The sequence below is a fragment of the Lissotriton helveticus genome, chromosome 7 (genome assembly GCF_964261635.1).
Source record: "Lissotriton helveticus chromosome 7, aLisHel1.1, whole genome shotgun sequence".
In the NCBI taxonomy this organism is placed as follows: Eukaryota; Metazoa; Chordata; class Amphibia; order Caudata; family Salamandridae; genus Lissotriton; species Lissotriton helveticus.
Window position 1 is genome coordinate 1101110696 of NC_136068.1, and position 22251 is coordinate 1101132946.

Consider the following 22251-nt stretch of genomic DNA (forward strand, 5'->3'; position numbering starts at 1 on the left):
GTTCTGTTGCTTCCCATCACTCAGGGGCTTGGTATCTCTGAACTATTGTTTGTTTTTAGCACGTTCTTTTAATTTCATGTGAATAGTGCATGAGGCTGTGTGCCAGCAGTTTTGACTTATGCATTTCTAAACGCTCTATAAGATTCATTTAAAAAAATGTAAACAGCGTTTATGGTGCTTGTAGCCGCTCTCAGTGCATTTTGTTTGTTTCTTCTTCCTCCATGGCTCTTCTTTTCCTTTTCTAATTCCCTCCCACCTACACAGCCTCTGTGTGACTTGCGCTCCTTTCCCTGCACCTTTTTTTCTGCTATTGTATTTGGCTTTCTAGACCTTAATTATTAATTGTACTTTTTAATAAATTATTTTTCATGCCTCGGACAGCTCCCGGCTTCTCCGTTACTTTTCGTAGTCCCCTCGACTCAGACAACTTCTGAGTGCCCCCTTAGTTACTTTCTTATTTACTTTGCATTCCAGCTTTTACAAGTGATTTTCTGTGACCACATGTGCAAGTTGCTCTCCCTACAGCTCCACACTCCTCCCTTCTTTTCATCCATTGCTGTCATCCAAACAGGTTGTGTTGGGCAATTAGTGATTATCCTGAAAATATGTCATATATCCTACCCTCCTGGACCTCTGTTGGATGCCTGTGCAGTAGTTGTTACTCCCCCCCACAGCTTCCTGCTCCTTTGTTCCTTCTCTTTTTCACTCTCGTCAACACAATGCGTATTCTTCCACCAGTACTGGATATCTGTAAACAGGCCACCAAGTACACAGAAATCTAAAAGCCAACAAAACGGGTTAAGAAAACAGGACAGTGAATGCAGATTTTGGGGCTGACCACACTGAGAGGGTCAGGTCCAAAGGCTCTTTACGAAAAGCAAAACAAAAGGTTTTAAAGCATGCTCACTTCAAAGCCATTTGTTTTTGCAGTTGTTTTGTCCTCGCTGCAACAGAAGCTGACACTCAGGGGGAAGAAGGTGAGGGGTCTGCTGTTGCTTAGCTCCGAGGGTCCAGTACATATATGATTAGGTAACTTCAAAATTCCAAACAGTGTATTTCTTTATAAAGTAGCTACTGCAACGCATTTCACTTTAGTATATTAAATTATGCCATTACACCAGAAGACAATTGTTAGAGGTGATTCTAATATTTATTTATTTATTTTTTGCAATTTATTAAGCGCAACGTATACCCGTGGGCGTCTTGGCGCTGATGAGATTCCCTAAATATCATTGGCGGCACAGAAGATGATATATACTTATTGCTCAAAGAGCCACGTCTTTAGCCCCTTACGGAACTGAAAGAGTGAGGAGGACATCTTAATGTGCTGTGGCAAAGTATTCCATAATTTGGAGGCTGCAACTGTGAAACGCCGGTCTCCCCAGGAGACTGTTTTCACTCGAGGGACCACAAGTTGGTTCAAATTGGCTGATCGAAGCTGTCTGCCTGGTTTATAAGGTATCAGCAGACCTTTGAAGAAAATTGGTCCTTGGTCATGGAGTGTTTTGTAAATGATACAAAGCGATTTAAATTTGATCCGATTTCGGATCGTTAACCAATGATATCTCTTAATAGTGTCCGATATCGGGGAGAACTTAGGTGTTTTGGAAAGCAAACGCGCCGCTGCATTCTGTACTGATTGCAGTTTATTCATAGTCCTGGCTTGGGCATTTAAAAACAGACCATTACAGTAGTCAAGGGATGATAGTACTAGAGAGCTTATTAAAGTTTTCGCGGCAGTTCCAGGCAGGTATGGAATGATTTTTCTGATCATCCTCAATTTAGAATGGGCTGTTGCCGCTACCTTGTTGGCATGGGCCACAAAATTTAATTCTGCATCAAAAATTACTCCCAGGTTCCTTGCCTTAGTAACTGGACACGGGGGGCCTCCCATGGCGGGTCGCCACCAGATTGTTGACCACTCTGGACGGAGATGTCCAAAAATGAGCACCTCCGTCTTATCAGAGTTAAGTTTAAGGCAATTGTGTGACATCCACTCTTTGATTGCAATGATTCCATGCCTAAAACTGTCTGCCACCCTGGGTCCGTTATCTTTAATAGCCAATACAAGTTGAGTGTCATCAGCGTAGGAGGTAACGCTCATCCCATATGCTTTGATGACATTAGCAAGGTCCGACACATAGATATTGAAAAGTGTCGGACTTAGGGATGAGCCCTGAGGCACTCCACACGGTAATGACAGTTTGGCTGATTGATACGGGCCCAAGGTGACTACCTGTGATCTGTCTGCTAGGAAAGATGCAATCAAATTTCTCGCTAGGTGATGACCACCCAGCTTTTCGACACGGTCGACCAGGATCTTATGGTCGACCGTGTCGAAGGCCGCTGACAGATCCAACAGTATGAGTACTGCTGTCCCTCCTTGATCACGAATTACCCTGATGTCATCTGCCGCCTTAATTAAGGCAGTTTCTGTGCCATGATATCTTCGAAAACCGAATTGGGTTTCGTCCAGTAGTTGATGTTTCTCTATAAATTCAACTAACTGTTGATTCATGGACTTTTCGATCACCTTGGCAAGGAAAGGTAAACTCGCGATAGGCCTATAGTTCTTTACATCTGCCTTATCTAAAGTTGATTTCTTCAGCAGGGGCTTTACCAGCGTGTTTTTTAGGGAGTCAGGAAAAGTACCTGAGCTAAGTATCAGGTTGCAGACTGAGGTAATGACTGGAATAAGGATGTCTATCACTGGTAGGAGGGCTGAGACTGGGCAAGGGTCTAATGTTGATCCGGTTTTAATTGAGGATACGATCCTTTTAATCTGGTCTTCAGTGATCACCGAGAAGCTTTCCATAAGCCTGTCAGATGGCAGATCAAAATAAACTGGTATTGTTGGATTTAAAGAAAAGGCCTGATAGATGTCATTGACTTTCGAAAAAAAGAATTTGGCCAATGAGTCACAAAATGATTGAGATGCTGGAGGAGTCAAATCAGGTACATTACCGGTCAAGAGTCTTGTAATGTCATACAATTGTCTACTTGAATTTTTAGCTTTTTCTATTTTAAGCGAATAGAATGATTTTTTGGCTTCAGTGATCATTGTTTTGTACCTGGTCAAAGATTCTTTGTATTTAGCCTTGTCCTCGGACGCATAATTTCTTCGCCACTGTCTTTCCCTGTTTCTATTCTGCTGTTTCTGCCTTCTTAATTCCTCCGTATACCAGGGGGCAGATGGTGTCATTCTGTTCTTAGATAAAGTTTTTGTAGGTACTAGCTTATTGGTGGCATTACCTAGCCAATCATGAAACTGTTGGATAGCAGCGTTCGGATCAGGGGAGAGCTGCGGACACGTGTCCTCCAGTAGATTAGCTAGCTCCGTCTGGTTAATATCTTTCCAGATTTTAATTGGTGCAGAGGAAGAAATAGTAGCCATTTTCATTGAAGTATCTTTTATGGTCAATTTACTAAAAATGGCATGATGATCGGTCCAGGGCATAGGAAGAATTTTGGAGATCTGCAGACCCTCCTCATTTGAAAAAACGGCATCTAAAATATGCCCTGCAAGATGGGTCGAGGAAGTGATCAGTTGTCTGAGGCCAACTATATCCAATAAGGGCCTGTGTGTCCTTATTATTCGCTTGGTCTAGGTGAAAATTAATATCACCCAATATTGTGCAAGTCTCCTCTCTGACTAGAGTTTCCATTATTGTACTCAAATTTTCTAGGAACGCAGTCCTTGTGCCTGGAGGTCGATATATTAGTAATCCCTTAAAGTAGTAGAGGGCACTAATCCTTATACTGAACTGCAGTGCTTCACAAGTCATAGTGGGGATGGCTGTCGTTCTGATGGGAAAACGCTCTCTGGCTATAATAGCCAGACCGCCTCCTCGTTTCCGTACTCTGTCCTGACGATATATGTTGTAACCTTGGGGTACGGCAACTACTAAATCTGGGTCAGAGGCCTCATCCAGCCATGTCTCAGTAATGAACAGCACGTCTAAGTTGTTATCAACTATTAGATAGGCTATTTCCTGTCGATGTTTGCATGCAGAGCGTGCGTTTATAAGCGCCATGAGAATAACTGTTTCTCTAGCAGGGGTTGCTGGTTTGGCTGGAGTGTTGGAAGTATGTATAGGAATCGTGGTACTGCAGAAAGGACATTTGAAGATGGGATTATATGGTAAACTTGCCGGAGCAAGTACCGTACAACTAGCAGTATGATGTGATTGCAGCTCCAGCAAAGCGGAGCGTGAATAGATCCTACTGTGATGTAGAGAAATTTGACCAGGGGTCATAGCCCTAAGCCCGGACTCAGCGCGGACGGGCGCAGACGGGCTCGCCTTTGGCGCTCCTTCGGCGCGCCCGCTGCGCCCGCCCGCTGCGCGGACGGAAAGGCATACTATATTTATACGTGGCACTGATTGAAAAATGGAGGAGGCCGTGGCCGTCCAACAACTGGAACGCGCCGCGTTCCTCGCCCCAAGATGGCGTCTAAGTTGAATGTAGCCCCGGATTCAGCCCGCAAATCGGCTGCACCGTGCCCATCCAGTAAGAGTTTACACTTCTGTGCGATGTGATTCTCGCGCTGAGTAAGTGAGTGTAATTATTAAAACAGCATCTATTAAAATAAGTAAAAATTTTAAAATATAAATGTGCTCGGTATTCGATGTGCAAGCTGCCTCTAATATTTGTAAGCCCCCGGCTTTCCGCCTCAGGGGAAGATTTTAGGGAAAATCACCGAGGTATCTGATGCCTGTCCTTAAGTAAGCTGGGAGGGCGTGGCCGTCCAACAACTGGAACGCGCCGCGTTCCTCGCCCCAAGATGGCGTCTAAGTTGAATGTAGCCCCGGATTCAGCCCGCAAATCGGCTGCACCGTGCCATCCAGTAAGAGTTTACACTTCTGTGCGATGTGATTCTCGCGCTGAGTAAGTGAGTGTAATTATTAAAACAGCATCTATTAAAATAAGTACAATTTTTAAAATATAAATGTGCTCGGTATTCGATGTGCAAGCTGCCTCTAATATTTGTAAGCCCCCGGCTTTCCGCCTCAGGGGAAGATTTTAGGGAAAATCACCGAGGTATCTGATGCCTGTCATTAAGTAGGCTGGGAGGGCGTGGCCGTCCAACAACTGGAACGCGCCGCGTTCCTCGCCCCAAGATGGCGTCTAAGTTGAATGTAGCCCCGGATTCAGCCCGCAAATCGGCTGCACCGTGCCCATCCAGTAAGAGTTTACACTTCTGTGCGATGTGATTCTCGCGCTGAGTAAGTGAGTGTAATTATTAAAACAGCATCTATTAAAATAAGTACAATTTTTAAAATATAAATGTGCTCGGTATTCGATGTGCAAGCTGCCTCTAATATTTGTAAGCCCCTGGCTTTCCGCCTCAGGGGAAGATTTTAGGGAAAATCACCGAGGTATCTGATGCCTGTCCTTAAGTAGGCTGGGAGGGCGTGGCCGTCCAACAACTGGAACGCGCCGCGTTCCTCGCCCCAAGATGGCGTCTAAGTTGAATGTAGCCCCGGATTCCGCCCGCAAATCGGCTGCACCGTGCCCATCCAGTAAGAGTTTACACTTCTGTGCGATGTGATTCTCGCGCTGAGTAAGTGAGTGTAATTATTAAAACAGCATCTATTAAAATAAGTACAATAATGAACTAGACTACTAACCACACTGCCCTAATAAGGATAAGTGAATCAAAAGGACAGTCTTTTGCCCCCATATGTGGACTAGGGTTTTACTATAGATGGAGTAACATGCAGGAAAAAGGGGAACTGTGAAAAAGTAAATCATGCATTGTGGTTAAGTGGAAGCTAGGATTGATGAAGGCATTCCTGGTTTCAAGTTCTGCATTTCGGCCACCACATGGTTCTCTCTTTTTGGCTCCCATTTTAGATCACAGCCTAAAATTTTGTATAACATGTATTGAGGTAAACCGCATAGTGCGGCATTACCATAGTCCAGTCTGGGCAATACAAGAGATTGGACTGCTTTTTTTAATTCTTCCTGTGGAAGGTAGGGTTTAAGTTTACTTAGAATGCTCAGTTGGTTATTTGGTGGCAGCATTAATGTGTTCTGCATAGTCAGATGTTTGTCTAATGTAATACCCAAGGATCTAGCAGAGTCTATGATATGATGAGAGCAGTTAAGGGCTGTAAGATGTCTCAACCGAAGCTCGATCTTGGGGATGCTATTCGGCGATGAGATGAGAAGGAATTCAGTTTTGGCAGCGTTAAGTTTGAGATGGCTATCAGTGAGCCAAAGATGTTTGTTTTACACGGTGAAATAGAGGGATATAATGTCCTCTGGGGAGGCGATTTTGAGATACAGCATACACATGATGATAGATGTTAGCAGATTTTAGGTGGTTTGCTAGAGGTTCCAGGAACACTTTAAAAAGAATGGGTGAGAGAGTAGATCCCTGTGGAATGCCCAGAGTTATCACGTGGGGCTAAGACAGATATTGATTCATTTTGACTCCCTGTGATCTTTTTTGGAGGAATGAGGAAAACCATTGCAATACGGTCCCTTATAGGCCAATCCTTTGTTCTAGTAGTTTCAGCAGACTATCATGTTTGGCCGTGTCAAAGGCGGCTGATAAGTCAAGCAGTATCAAAAGGCATGATTAATTTCGATGCAGCATTTTTAGCATGTCATACACAACATGGGTAAGTGCCTATTCGGTGCTGTGACCGTGGCGGAACCCTGACTGGTGTTGATCAAGGAGCTGATATTTGTCTATGTGATTGAAGAGTTGGATCTGGACACATTTTTCTAAGAGCTTTGCAAGAGTAGGAATGTTGGAGATGGGTCTGAAGTTATTAGGATCAGAACAGTCTGGGTTGTTTTTTTTTTTTAAGTGGGAGTTACTTGTCCTGCTTTTAGGCAATCAGGGATAGTGCCTTGACGTAGTGAGGCATTTACAATCTTAGTCCACAGGGGGAGAATACATGCTTTGATCTCTTCAGTATACTGGGAGGTGTTTGAGAAACTGGATGAGGCAGCCGGCAGTAGTTCATTCGCAAGTTATAGTTCATTCTCAATCTTTGTAGTTTTTTCCATGAAGAAGGCAGCCAGTTCTTCACAGTTTTGGAGGGTGCTGGATTTGGGGTCTAACGGGTTTGATGCGTTATGTGATTGCTGCTTGACTATTTCTAATAGTTTTTTGGGCCTATTTTTGGCTTGGTCAAGCTATGCTCTGAAGAAATTAGCTTTCACTTGTCTTTTTTTTCTGTTGTATGTGTTCCTGGTTGATCTTAAGCATTTTAGAAGTTCCAAGGATGGGGAAGATCTCCAGGCTCTTTCTGCTATTCTTAGATTCTGTGTTCAAGTTGTCGTTGAACCAGGGCTTTGATTTTTTATTGGATATGTTTTTTTGTTGAAGGGGAGCGATGTAGTCCATGACTTCCAATGTGGAAGTATTATAGAAATCTGTGAGGTCATTGACATCATTCATGTTGGTCTGTGGAATCAAAGTATTATTGCAAAGGGTAGTTAGTTCATTGTGGTTTATAGTACGAAGATTCCTTTTCCAATGTTTTATTTTCTTCGGTTGCCCTTTCATTGGAATCACCCTTGAATTGATAAGGAAGGTGATGCGATAATGGTCTGTCCAGTCACAGGGGCTAATGGACTCCAAGGAAATGTTGTTTGTCTTTGAAATTATAATTTCCAAAGTCTCACCCTTGTTGTGAGTTGGCCTGTCATAAATTTGGTACAACTCATGGTTCAAAAGGAAGACCTTCAAGTTATTCACAAACTGGTCATTCAGATCGTTCCAGTGTAGGTTAAAGTGCCCCAGGAAGATCTGGGGCCCTTGAAGATTATCATTCATTGTGATGATTTCCATGATTTATTCAATGAACAGTAAGTTATTGCCCGGAGGGTGAGAGAAGGTGTTTATATTACAAATGGATTTACTTTTTCAAAGAGACACTAATGCTAAGATATTCGCATGTAGTTAGGGCGATTGTTTCAGATTGGGATACTGAGAGGGTGTTGCAGTAGATGGATGCTATTCACCCACCAGTTTTCTTGGGTCTATCTGTTTGGATGATCTTGTGACTACGGGGGACTAGTAGGTCTATAATGGGATGAGATGCCCTGTTTAACCACATATCCATGAGAATAACTATATCAAATTTATGTGAGAGGATAAGGTCATAAATATCCCCCATGTGTTTGTTTGCTGATCTGCAATTAATGAGCATGCACTTAAGCTGATTATCAGAATGATGAGAGGCCGTCCGTGATATATTGGCGCACTTGATGTGCTCATTGTTTACTACTTTGTGATTGTAGCTCGGTTCTCTGAATGGGTTCACTTGGATGGTTTTGATTTGAGTCAGTTCAGTCTTGTTAATATTCTTTTCGGTCTGATAAGAGAGGAGGTGTTCATGGATCAAATTGTTCAATAGATCTTGATTCGAGCTCTTTGGGCGAGAAGCGTCATTGGGGAATCGTATAGATTCCGTTCCAAGAGTGGATAAGTATGGGACATAGAGTGTGGGCATATCTGCATAGGAATACATTCTGGATATCGTGGTACTATATTAACCATGCAAGAGCCATAGATCAGGTGTAATGAATGTGAGTCTCTGGAGATCATCCTCAAGGTGGCGTAAGCTAAGATCAATCTCGTTGAATCGCATTTATCAATATTCGTGTTTACTCATAGTTGTCGGTTGGGCAGGGAGGTCAGAGAGCTGAGAGAAGTATTTCGGCCCAATACTGAGATTGGGGGTCGTTAATGGGGGCCTGGCATGCATGTGTATCTGGACATTTTCTGTTGAGAATCTGCATTAGGATAATTAGATGGGAGGAGAGGAGGTGTAGAGAGAGCGGTTATGAGATGGCCAGTGGATCTGGGTGACATAAGGTAGGTTTTGTGATGGGATATAGGTTTGTGGACATTGTTGTTCTGTGAGTATGGGAGCGTTTTGAGAGTGCTTGGATGGCACTCGCTGGAGCGTATGGGGAGGTAAGAAGGGTTGTATGGGGAAGAACTTCAATGAAGTCATGGTCTATACTAGTTCTGGAATTGGGGAGGTGAAAAAATGGATCGACTATTACTAGTTCTCAAGCTCTGACTGAGAGGATGGTTCTGAAGTGGGATTGTTGGTAGCGAGATCCGGGAGGTACCCGCTTGTGACTGGAAGTGGGCTGATTGAAATTGGAGTAGCCATGTGCGTTGTAGAGGGTGAAAGCTTTTCATTAAGCATGTTAGGGTGATTTTGAGTAGGAAGATTGCGCTTGTTGTATTTTCATTCAAGGACTGTATTAGAATGATCCCATTGTTGAATATAGATGTGGTAGCATTTGCCTTGCAGAAGGAAGAGGGCGAGATGGATATTCTAAGTCTGTGAGGTGTTTTCCTAGTGCCTGTGATGCGTAACATGGAGAATAATATATTTATCCATTGGGGTCTCCTTTGTGTATGAAATATAATGTCATTAGTTAGAGTTCCCTTGTTGGTGCAAAAATAGGCGTCTGAGATAAGAGTTTCTGGGTCTGTTTTGAGTAATTGGTGTTTACATTTTTTGATGCATTTTTGGAAAGGTTAGGGTGGTATTTGATAGTGAAGGCCTTATGGCTTGAGGGTTCTAGTTTTTTGTCCATTGTTTAATGCTGGAAGGTACCTCCAGATGGTCCGAAAGGTTGTGGGCGGAGATTCTGATCAATCTTCTAAAATTGTACGGCAGTGAAGAAGTACGCAATTTGTAGAAGCCCAATTATTTGTGATAAGCCTTTGTTGGTAGTAAAGTTGGGTTGTGGAGAATAGAGTATACTTCTGATCTGACCTCATTCCAAGGGTGCCCAGGTCAATCGTAGTGGTTTAAGAGATAAGATATATCAATGTCTGATTAGCATTTAAAGATGGCTGCCAGTTTTGCAGGGTTTTTGTAGTAATGGGTGTAGTAGTCCTATTTTTGTTTCTAGGGAAGAATGTTTTTTTCTCCTAATTCAGGCAGTGGGTGGCACCATCTTCTGCCTTACTCAGTGATGCCAAGTACAATGGTGGGTCGGTTCCTGATAGTAATATTACCAAGGCAGCTGGCAGAGTCAGCCCAGTATTTTTTAGTAACTTAGGGCCGTATGTAGGTGGCCAAATACCAGTCGGTAACGGCCGATTTCGTCCGTTACCGACCGGTATTTGGAGTTTGAGATGTAGGAGCCTTAAAAATTACAGATTCGGTAAATTTACCGAATCGGTAATTTACCAAATCGGTATTTACCAAATCTGTAATTTGAGATGTAGGTGGCACTGTAAACCGTGCCACAGGGCCTTAAGGATTTGTTATTTACCACCAACTATTAGTTGGTGGTAAATAACGAATACCTGTGTATATGCAAATCTGTGCATGTGCACCTGTGCCATGTGACACACATACATGTCCTTAGGGCATGACCTTAGGGCATAAATGTGTGCCACATGGCACACAAGCACTGATCAGGGGTGCAACAGGGTGTCAAAGTGACACCCTGCCACCCATGACTATTCGGTAATTTTACCGAATCGGTATTTACCGATTCGGTAATTGCCATTGATTCCTATGGGCCTCAAGGCCCATAGGAATCAATGGCAATTACCGAATCGGTAAATACCGATTCGGTAATTACCGAATCTTAACGATTCGGTAATTTTTACAGAATATTTACCTACAAAGCATTTACCGATTTGTAAATACCGAATTGGTAAAATTCGGTATTTACGAATCGGTAAATACCATTTACCTACATGAGGCCCTAATTCTTCAATCCAGTTCCTTTTTCAGGAAAGCTGGAATGTGCAGGAAGGCACACTTTCCTGCACATAAACAATCATTCATGGCGATTTGCTGTTTCTATGTGTGCTGCACACATAGAAACAGCAAAAACTAAGGGAAATATGATATTTTTCCTCATTTCGCCATGTTAAGACCAGGGTTTTTATCTCTTAATGTCAAAATCAATCGGTGTTGCGACGGAACGCCCACCGCAACACCCATTGCCCACCCCTTTCACGCTTAGGGGGATATTCACAAGAACTTATGTCTGATTCATCCCCACCTTAACGCACCAAAAGTGGAGATAGATTTAAAACCCCATTAACAAGCTGGTGTAAACTGCAGACATCCAGGCCCGGACTGGCCATAGCGGGCACCGGGCAATCCCCCGGTGCGCCGCAAGGGTGGGGGCCGGTTTTGACCCCCTGCGGGCCGATATTGTTACAGGGCCGTTTTTGCAGCATAGCTGCAAAATCGGCCCTGCAACAAAATCAGGCAAAAACCGGCCCTAGCGAAGCGCTTGGCGGCACCTCCAGCCCCCCCGAGTGGGGAGGGGGGGCCAGCCGAGCACTTTGCCAGGGCCGGTTTTAGTTCCCAGTCCGGCCCTGCAGACATCGCCTGTATTCCTGCAATAACTGCCCCAAAATTTATCGCTACGGTGGACACCAACAAATAACCCTAATGAGAACAGAGTAGGCGTTCCCGTGCAAAAATGCATGAAAAAACCACAACACCACTTTCACAACGAACTGCCAGATCGGCAAAGTGCAACAAAAACAGGCAATAAACCACGAAAGCACCAGGGATTTAACATCTGCCTTTTGCTGGGGCTAAGCAGGACGACTACCCACAGCATGAAAGGAAGCCCAGCCAAGAGCCACACCTGAAGACCCACGGATGCCAAGTAGACAATGATCATGCAACTCGGATACCCATGAGGGCCACAACATCCCCTGCCACCACCCCCCACCCCGGACATACCCATAACATACCGTGCACCACACAAGAGCCACAAAAATCGCACAATGATGCATATTGCCAAAATAAATACACACATGTGTGGCCAGAAGAATGAGAAACAGTCACACAGCACTGAAGTAACAACCAAAAACTTTATTGAAACACAACACAAAACAGTAATGCGGAAGACTCCTGTCGGGCCCGTCAGACACACAACCTCGACGTCACAGCCTGGAAAAAAAAGCACAAAATCAGGACATGTGTCATGCGCACATCAAAGGAGCGAGACACAGAGAAACAGAGAAGGAAAGTGAGCCAGAGAGAGAAAGAGAGGGAAGGAAATGAAAGGAAAGGAAGGGAAGGGAGAGAGAGAGAGAGAGGGAAGGGAGAGAGAGAGAGAGAGAGAGAGAGAGAGGGAAGGGAGAGAGAGTGTATTACAATGTGTCCACATGTATGTAGCCGCATGGTACATGTTGACATTTAGACAGCATGGCATTGTACATTGTGACAGTCTGTAGATCAGGGCCATGGCCCAGAGTCATTGTGGTTGTGCACTGTGCTCTGCTTTTTTTGTGCATGTGTGCCAGTGTGGCCCTCTCCATCCATCCCCTCAGTACCTGGTGGTCACTCACCCTTTTGCGGTTGTGTTGTGTCCTGTCAAGCAGTGTCCAGACCCCCTACTCCGGCCACAGTCTCCACACTGATGACTGATGACACCAGCTCCTCCATGTCATCCTGCACAAGCTGTGGCGCTGGGCTCCCGCCTCCAGTCTACATTGCTGCCTTTTGGCTGCGAGTTTCTCCTTGGTCTTCCACTTGATGTCAATCCATCGCCTCTTAACCTCGTCCATTGATCCATTGACCTCTTGTGCTCACCGACGGCATTCACCTTGTCCACGATGTCCCGCCATATCCGATTTTTGGTACCCAATGACACGTTGGAGGTGAAGAACAATTGTTGATGGTGTTCATTTACCTCCGTGATCAGGATCCTGTTTTCCTGCGGACTGAACTTTTTCTTCCTCTTCTTCTTGTCCTTACCCTTCCCTGCCCCTGAGGTCCCAGGCTGGTCGTCCGGGGTGCTTGTGAGGCTGTGCTCGTCCTCTGCTCTTGCTCTGGCTGCCTCCTTGGTGCTTGGGTGTTGGTCAGTTTGTGTTTGTGTGCTTTTTCTACTTTTATAGTGATTTTTCCCACCTGCCATGTGTGTATTGCAGGCCTAGCGCTGCTTTTCACTGATTTCCTCATCGTGCTTTGGCCCATCTCATGTTTTTTTGTGTTGAGGTTTGTGTTTTTAGCTCCGTCGAGGTGGTTGTATCGTGGACATTGCCCGCTGTTTCGGCAGACTATCGCATGGTACCGCAGTGTTCCACGTTCCACGTTAACCCAGGGTTATTTTCCCGCGATAGACTGCGATGAGTTAGCATTTTTTGGTGATGTTTAGCACACGTTCTTGTGAATATACCCCTTAGTGTAGAATGAATGGGTCACTTATTTACAAAGTGGCGTTAAGCCACAATAAGTGGCTTAACGCCACTTTGTAAATAGGGCGATGGACTTAACTCCACCAGAACGTCTTAATAAGTAACATTCTGGTGGCTTTAAGTCCATGTACATATGCCCCTTAGTGTCCCATGTTCACTTTTACAGTAGTCTACTGATTACCACTGTTTAAATATTCAGCCCACAGACAAATATTTAATATTACTAACTGAAGTTTTAAAACGGATAAACACACTTTATGAAAGCAATCTAATAAAAAATGTGTTTTCATATCGCTCTTTCACTTGATTTATTTTCATTGGTCTAACTTATTCATGTTATTAAATCATTAATAGCAGTAAATTACAACATTCCTGTATCTGATATTGAAAAACAAGGTTTTTTTTAGGATCAGTATTTGGCTCTTGTGTGATCGAACTATTCCTTGTACAAATATTCGAGTAGGCAGTTGGATATAATTTAGCTAGGTAACAAGAAAAGTATTTGAAAGTAAACTTGATACTAAAAATGAATAGCTATGGTACATGCACTTCCATTCTTGACAACATATGTATTGCAATCATTGGAGCATTATTAACATCAGTAACAGGATCTTTTTATCCAACCTTTTCTCTCCAGGTACCTGTATTCTGGGGAGATCTCAATCCAGTTGAACCAAGCAATCACCCTCCACAGACTGGCCAGCAAGTATCATGTTTGGGCACTTCAACGAGGTGTAAGAGAGTACATGAGGAACCACTTAGCCACCGAATCCAGCCAAGGCCATGTCGTGGGCTGGTACCATTATGCCCTAAAGGTCCATGATGAAGGCCTGCTGGAGAGCTGCCTGGAGTTTTTGGCCTGGAACCTTTCCACTATCATCAACAGTGGTGAATGGGTATCCGTGAGTGATGACCTTATGGTCTCTTTGCTCCAGCGCTCCGACTTGGTCCTTCAGAATGAGCTCGAACTCTACCAGGCCATTGAGGAGTGGATCAGAAAGAACAACCCTGATGTTCCCATTATTGAGAAGGTCCTGCGATCAATCCGATATCCAATGATTTCTCCCGCCCACTTGTTCCAGATTCAGAAGCAATCTTTGGTGATGGCCAAGTACTATGATTCCATCCAAGATCTTCTCTTTCAGACATTCCAGTTCCACTCTGCCTCACCATTGCAGTACGGCAAGTACTTTGAGGTTAACTGCAGCATGTTCATTCCTCGCAACTATATTGTACCTTCTTGGGGCTCCCAATGGATTATCAACAACCCAGCCAGAGACGACAGGAGCACAAGCTTCCAAACTCAGCTGGGACCGAGCAACCATGATTCTGCAAAGAAGGTTACGTGGAATATGCTGTTTTCACCCCGCTGGCTTCCAGTTAGCTTACGTCCTGTCTACTCAGATTCAACATCTGGAGCCATCCAATCAGCCCGCATTGAAGATGGCAGACCGCGGCTCGTCATAAGCCCAGCCATGAGCAGCTCAGACTTTGCAGGTGTGAGCTTTCAGAAAATTATCTTGGTGATTGGTAAAAAGCCCCAGGGCAAAGTATTTGTGAAGCACATTTACAGTTTCCACCAGAGCACAGATGAGGTGCCCGACTTCCTGGCCAATGCAGACCTGCAGAAGAGGACCTCCGAATATTTGGTAGACAATTCACTGCACCTCCACATCATCGTTAAGCCCATCTACCACTCGCTGATCAAAGCCAAGTAAAGCAAGTATAGACAAGTTTCTTTGGAAACGAGGAGCCTTGATTTGATGGGCCTATACTTGTTAACAGCAGTGCTAGCTATTTCTTGGTCAGTTCTTCACATGAAATTTGCCGTACTTGCCTTTTATAGGCATATAAAATCACCAATTTTCTTAAAGGCTAATCCTCATATGCTATTTAAAGGCAGGTAAACAGAGAGTCCAGAAATAGCAACGTCTCTTAAGATTGTAGCTTCTGGAAACAGTATTCTTCAAATTTCTCCAAACTCTAGCTGCTCCTTTAGTTGTTTTTTTAACTGTTCTCATTTCCATTCCTGGGGACCTTTTTTCCTTCATCGTTACTTCCACTGGACGTTAGATTTGTTTCATCAAACATATATTTTTTAGAACTCCTTAATCGAAAAGGGTTATGAGGTATTGGCGTAAAGAAAACTGCATTCATTTTCTTGTATAATTGTATCATTTTGCATTTTTGTACCTTACTTTTATAAAAATATATATATATATAGAAATGATGTTGACTTCTAGGCACTATGCTTTTCATACTTGCTAAAGCAATAAAAAATGAAGTGAGATACCTCCAATCACAGATTGGGTGTGACTGGGCAGTGTGATTACTGAAAAGGTTGCTGATAAATTACTGGAAAAAGGTAAATTACCCTGGGGCGTCTCCTACGTAATGGCGGAGGAGTGTCCCCACACTAGTCAGTCAGCCCATAGCTGCCAAGGCTTCAGACTGCTACGTGTGACATTTTCATATTTTTGGTGTAATTATGAGTGACATTTCAAAGAATATGAGTGACACTTTCTCGTGTGAGATATCAAGTACCAAAGACTAGGGAAATATATTAAATTACACCCATTTGAGCAAGGAGAAGCTCTATATCTTACCCCAAGAATACATTGTCCTACATAGAATCTGGAAACCTCAGTGTTATAAGCGTGAACGGTCTCTCCACTTATCAGTATTGTGTGACCCATGTCCAATCACCTGATCTTCATGTGCTCCACTCCGCTACCAACAAAATAGAATTGCTTGAAAACATGTGCCTGTCCATATTAGATGCTGTGTAAAAAACAAAAACAGCCACCCTCGCTTAGTGATTATTATTTTTGAAATGCTCATCTTTCTAGAGCCGCTTCTGTGGTGCTGTATGCATGGAAATATTTAAAATGGGCTACAGGTGAGACATGTTTTCTGAGATTGACTATTTCACCAGATGTAAAGATGTGTTTTCAGTGAGCTATTTCATGATTGACCTGTGTTTTGCCTCAGTACACAAAAGTGTAAAAACAGCCCAGGAAAGAAGAACTTCAGTTAATTATACGATTGGCACTGCAGGTAACTGATCGTGGGCTGCCACTAAAAAGTAAATTCAATTAACACACTCGGCTGCACTCACTATGTTGCGAGGCCGCAAGCCATGGCAACAGGGTCAGAGCTGATTTGCATATCGCCATTGTCTAACCCAGGGTGGTGTGGAGTGCAAAAAAACGATGGATTTGGGCCCAGATCTTTTGACTGGGGGAGTGTGTGACATTGATCCACATTCAGTCCATCACTTGTTGTTTTTGCAATTGCCGCCCTAAGTGCGCTGGGGATGCCCAGACGTGGGTCCCAGGCACTCCACACCACTTGGAGTCAAGCTAGCCGGGCTGAAGAGAGGTGTTACCTCGAAACCGGTCCGGTCCTCGGATGCTTGATTCCGTTCTAGGAAGGACATGGCTTTTGTAGTTCGGACTGGACTGTTCCCATGTGGCAACAGGGTCAGAGCTGATTTGCATATCGCCATTGTCTAACCCAGGGTGGTGTGGAGTGCAAAAAAACGATGGATTTGGGCCCAGATCTTTTGACTGGGGGAGTGTGTGACATTGATCCACATTCAGTCCATCACTTGTTGTTTTTGCAATTGCCGCCCTAAGTGCGCTGGGGATGCCCAGACGTGGGTCCCAGGCACTCCACACCACTTGGAGTCAAGCTAGCCAGGCTGAAGAGAGGTGTTACCTCGAAACCGGTCCGGTCCTCGGATGCTTGATTCCGTTCTGGGAAGGACATGGCTTTTGTAGTTCGGACTGGACTGTTCCCATGCGGCAACAGGGTCAGAGCTGATTTGCATATCGCCATTGTCTAACCCAGGGTGGTGTGGAGTGCAAAAAAACGATGGATTTGGGCCCAGATCTTTTGACTGGGGGAGTGTGTGACATTGATCCACATTCAGTCCATCACTTGTTGTTTTTGCAATGGCAATGGGGCCAGACCTGACCGCTCCAATTTCACCGCAGCGAGGTGACTGTCACAGACTGCTCAGCTACCAGGTGAGGTGCGCTGCAATGTTTTGTGCAGCACGAGATGAGTCTCTGATGGCCGCCCGCCATGCAAGAGGCATGAATGTCGATTGCGGCGGGCGGCCATTAGAGACTCATCTCGTGCTGCACACTCTGATGAGTCCCTCGCAATTCCACTTCCTCCGGACGTGATGCGGCACTGACTCTACCAGCACATCCGGATCCCAGCCCCAATGGTGTGCCACAGTAATGATTGACAGCAGTATCGACTGCTGAGAGGGCAGCCCCCCCCCAGGGTGAGTGTGTGATGAGTCTGAAAGTCGCACGCGCCAAGCTGGCGCCGCAGCCACTATTTGCCGCATTGATTCCTGGCAACAGCAGGCAGCTGGGAGTGGATACATTGTAGCGGCTAGCGCTCTCAGCCACTCCATAGAGCTGAGAGCAGAGATCGGTTTAACTATTTAGGAGCTCAGCAAGCAAGCAGCACGTCTTTCGGAGCACCAGAGAGCCCTCCACAGGCGCCGCTGGTGGCGTGCTCAGGCAGGTGGCAAAATGCGTGTCAATTTATTTCAGTGTGGTGATGCGGATCACCGCACTGAAATGCATGAGTGTCACGGCTGATGCGTGATACTTGGCAGGACTGTCAGTCAGCAGTCAAGCGAAAACTAAAATTACTGTTGACTGACTTAGCCGATGTCAGCAGTGTAGGGACAGGCAGGATGAGTATATCAAGGAGGAGTGGTGGTAGGCCCACTGTAAGTGTACATGTCTGTTTGTCTCGCTGTTTTAGGCCGGACAAATAGACATGAGCACTTAGGTTTCTCCAACCCAGTTGTGTTGCACAGCCAGGTTGGAGAAATGTTGCAGGCTCCTAGGCACTGGCTGAGCCTCAAACCGCACTGGACTGCTCAGACAAATCCTGCTGCTACTTTGTGTGGGGTGCCTGTGCCCCAGTGCATGCTGGGAGGAGAGCCGGAGAGGGGGACCGAGGCGACCACATCATCAGGTAGGTTTTTAAACAAATTACTAGTCCCCCGTCCTGCCCCCCGGCCCACTTTAATATTGCGCCAGCTGTCAATGAAATTGTCCTAAAAAAATCGAGAAGAAACAGTGACATGAAAAAGGCTATCTCATAAAATGACCCCAAGAATAAATAATCAGGCATTTTGCAGGTTATCGGACTTCCATCAACATAAGAAGGCCACTGCCATGTATGTTTATAAAAGCACAGATTTTAAGAGTGACCACAAAAAATCCATATTACACTCGCTTTTAGTATTTTTTTCTTATAATGCATACAAAAATAGTTTACAGTACATGTTTCTATTGTACTGACTAGGACTTCCTATTCTTATAAAAATACGGATTCTTGCATACCTTAGAATCGTCCAGTTTAGCTAGAACTCGATATCTAAGCAGGATTAAGTTTACAAGATTCATTCAAAAAATATTTCAGTTCTGAATGGAGATTTGTTTCGGGCACAGTACAAACATAGCTTTTGAAATGATAACAAATTACTGTAAAATTATCAGTCAGAATATACATTAGCATTCCAAAAATTAAATTGACTTGATTTTGGAACTGCTTAGACACAGGTGTATCATGCCCATACAAACAAGAAAGCAAACAGGTGATAGGTAGAATGCTTGGATTAATCTCAGCTGTTCTTCCAGTCCACCCCTTTTTACTCCTTATGGGACCAGATGTAGTAATATCTAGTCGCAAATTGCGGCCACTATTTTTGCGACTAGTAATACTTTTTAAAAGCTAACCTGATTCTTAAAAATCTAAATATTGGACTACAATCTGCCCTACCTCATGAATAATAATGAAGCAGGTTGCAAATGGCAACTCGTTACAATTGGAGGTCCTTATGGGAAATAGGACTTTTAAAAAAAATAGTTTACTTTTTTGATTGTTTAGCAGCTGGCAGAGGTCCTGTGGACCACTGCTTATTCTTTAATAAATGTTTTTTTTTGCATTCACAAAAGGGTCCCTTTGGGACCCCTTCTCTTTTACCAATGCTTGACTCCTTCTTTTGAGGAGTCTGTAAAATATTAATGTTTGGAACCGGATTTTAGTCGTAAAACATTGAAATATTAGATATCGATTCGGTACATGGAAGGGATCCCTACAACACGCTGTACAGATACTGATTTGGTAGCAATTCACTAACCCCCAGATTCATCAATTTTGCGAGTCCTTAAAAGCGAATTTTAAGGATTCACTATTAAAGACTCGCAAAACGGGATGCATGTGGGAAATCGCAATATTTTTAGCGATTTCTACTGCTTCCTTATTTGTGATTCTCTAATTGCTAATCGCAAATAAGGAATAGATTTCCCATTCATTCCTATGGGCCTAAAGGCCCATAGGAATGAATGGGGAGTAATTCCTTATTTGCGATTAGTAATTAGCGAATCGCAAATAAGGAAGCAATTTCAAGGGTGCCAGGTTGTCCAAAGGACACCCTGTTGCACCCCTAAAATGGTGATGTACACTGGTGTTGCGCACACACATGTCCCAAGGACATGTGTGTGTGTAACATACAACTTAGAAAAATGCACTAAAGTGCATTTTTCGAAGTTTTTGCTATTTACCATGTAGCTAGACTTCGCGGTAAATAGCGGCCCCAGATTGCGAATTCGCAATTTTGAAAAGGTTCATGCATTGCATTTAAGGAATCTCAAATTGAGATTCCTTAAATGCAAATAATCGCAATGTAGCGATCTCTAAAATTGAGAATTTTTGCATTTGGGATGCATCATCCCAAATGGAAAAATACCGCTCGCAAAGGGCCAGATTCTCAGAATCTGGCCCTTTGCGAGCGGATTTTGGTTTGATGAATCTGGCCATTAATACCGTTTTAGTAGTTGAAAAAACTTTTCATAGGTGTTGCTGTGGGTGTTACCTCGCAACACCCACGGCCACAGATTCATTTCCAGATTTACGAGAAATCGTAAGTCTGGAAATGCGTCAGAATGTGCAGTGAGGTACAACGAGGAGAAATGTTTTAATGTGTTTCGTTTTTTCCTCTTTCAATGCGTGCTGCATTCTACGGCACACATTGGAAGAGGAAATCACCTCAAATGATCCACCCTTGTGTGGATCATTTCCGAACTTGGAAAAGAAAGTCAATAGAGGCTGGTCAATGGTAGGAGCAAAAGCAACATTAGAAGATAGGGAAGGTTTGGGACACTCTGATTTCAGTTTGGACCGAACAGACTTGCCTAAAAGCAAACGCATTCTGGTGGAAATATACTCGCCCAAATGGGAAAGAGGAAACCATTCAGTAGAATTAGGATGACGAATAGTGGTGGGATCAAACATAAGGGTACCCTCTGAATACAGAATAGGGTCAAAGGAAAAAGGATCAGGCTTCAAATTTTTAGGAGGAGGACAAGGATCATTGGCATCAAGCTCATCAAAATTATCATCAGCGTCACCCAAATCATCATCAGTGTCCAAAATATGAGAAATGACCAATTTCTCAGGTTCCTCAGCATGTTTTGACTTTTCCTTTTGTTTAGTAAGATACATATAACCCCTCATTGACAGGTGCCTGGGAGGCACCAAGTCCTCAACCTTGTGAAAGGAAACCTCTTCAAAACCACGTGACGCAGAAACAGAAATCTTTTTTGTTCTAGAAGTTACCATTTTTCTTTTTTTGCTATCCCCCGCAGATAGGGCCAAAGTTTTGGGCATTAATGACAGTAAGGAATTCTCCATATCTTTAGAAAAACGCTTCATTGAAGCCTCAACTGCATGCTCCACAGAAGAATTAATAAATTAATTCAAGTCATTCTTAAATGCCTCCCCTTCCTCATTGTTTAATTCGGAGCTCTGAGAGCTATCAAGCTCCATGAGTAACACACAGAAAAATCCAGCAAACAAGGGGTTAAAACAAGCAAAAATATGAAGCCCTTCCCAGTGGGCGTATACAGAGAGGCAAATCCTGACCGGGAGCAAAGGCAGACCCCTCCCAAGGGCGGTAACCCGGAGTCAGGCGCCGAGACACAAGAATACTAGCCGCAGAGCGGCGAGTGGGACAGCGCACTACAGAAAAACGCTTGAAATGGCCGCCGCAGTTCTGGAGTCACAGGTGATGGGTGCGATGATAAGCGGGAGCGGGGAGGACAAGGAAAGAAAGACGCTGTACAGAGCTAATAACGGGGTGAGAGCGCAACACGCTACCGCACTACAACAAAACAATGGCAATAACACTTGAATAATAATAGAGAAATACAAGGCACAATATCGCAATGCAAAGATATAATGAAAGGATACTTATCTTTACTGCGAGCATCAAGAAAAGAGGGCTGTTCGCAGTCTGACCCTTCATTATATCCTAGACTGCCTGTTCATTGGTTGACCTTGTTGATTCTTTTGTCTCCCATCGGCCAGTTTCTCGTTTGGACTGCTGGGAACTGTAGTTTGTATTTGTTATCTTGGCTGCTATTCTTATAAAGTAAGATTAGAAAAGCATAATATGAGCCTCCGGTCTTGCCATAAAATTGAGGTGCTACTATTCACTGGCTAGTTTGGAAAGGATGGACAAATGGGGCTGTCGAATGTGGCCTTTGAGTTTCAAATCCAAACTATAAATCCTGACATAGTCTTTCTCTTGGTGCATGGACCGGTGTGCATACTTTTGGTAAGACTCTTAGTGCAGGGTGGAAGTTAGGTGTTTGAGTTCATCCTCCAGAAAACTATAGGCTATAGACCCCCCAAGCCATCTGAGGATGAGGCGGATGCTGGAAGGGTGAACATAGCCCCCTTCAATCAGCACCCTAAGCTTGACATCAAAATACCAGTTTTAACACTGAAAAACACAAAATATGTAAGAAAATGTATTAAAAAGTTAGCTACTGGAAAGCTGTTTGAATTTAGAGTAGCTAGTGTGTATGACCACTGAATGATGCTCACCGCTGAAAGCTGAGTATAGCAGGCTCTGGTTCCAAGTGGGCTTGATGCAGGATATCACTAAAGTCTGCATTCTGCTTCCAGAGTAGGGGTGGGGTGGAATTTTTTATTCCACCAGCGGATCTAGAGGAATTTAGTAATTCATCGTTACTCCTGTA

General features: G+C 44.0%; 1 protein-coding gene across 1 annotated transcript in view; it reads left to right on the forward strand.

The window, feature by feature from the left end:
• The window catches only part of BTBD17 (BTB domain containing 17), a 73571-nt gene extending 58112 nt beyond the window's left edge, over positions 1-15459 (forward strand). The window contains exon 3 of the mRNA XM_078650777.1: positions 13806-15459. Within this exon, the coding sequence (XP_078506903.1) occupies positions 13806-14886 (1081 nt within the window). The 3' untranslated portion in view covers positions 14887-15459. The remainder of the gene's footprint in view (positions 1-13805) is intronic.
• The last annotated feature ends 6792 nt before the right edge of the window (positions 15460-22251 follow it).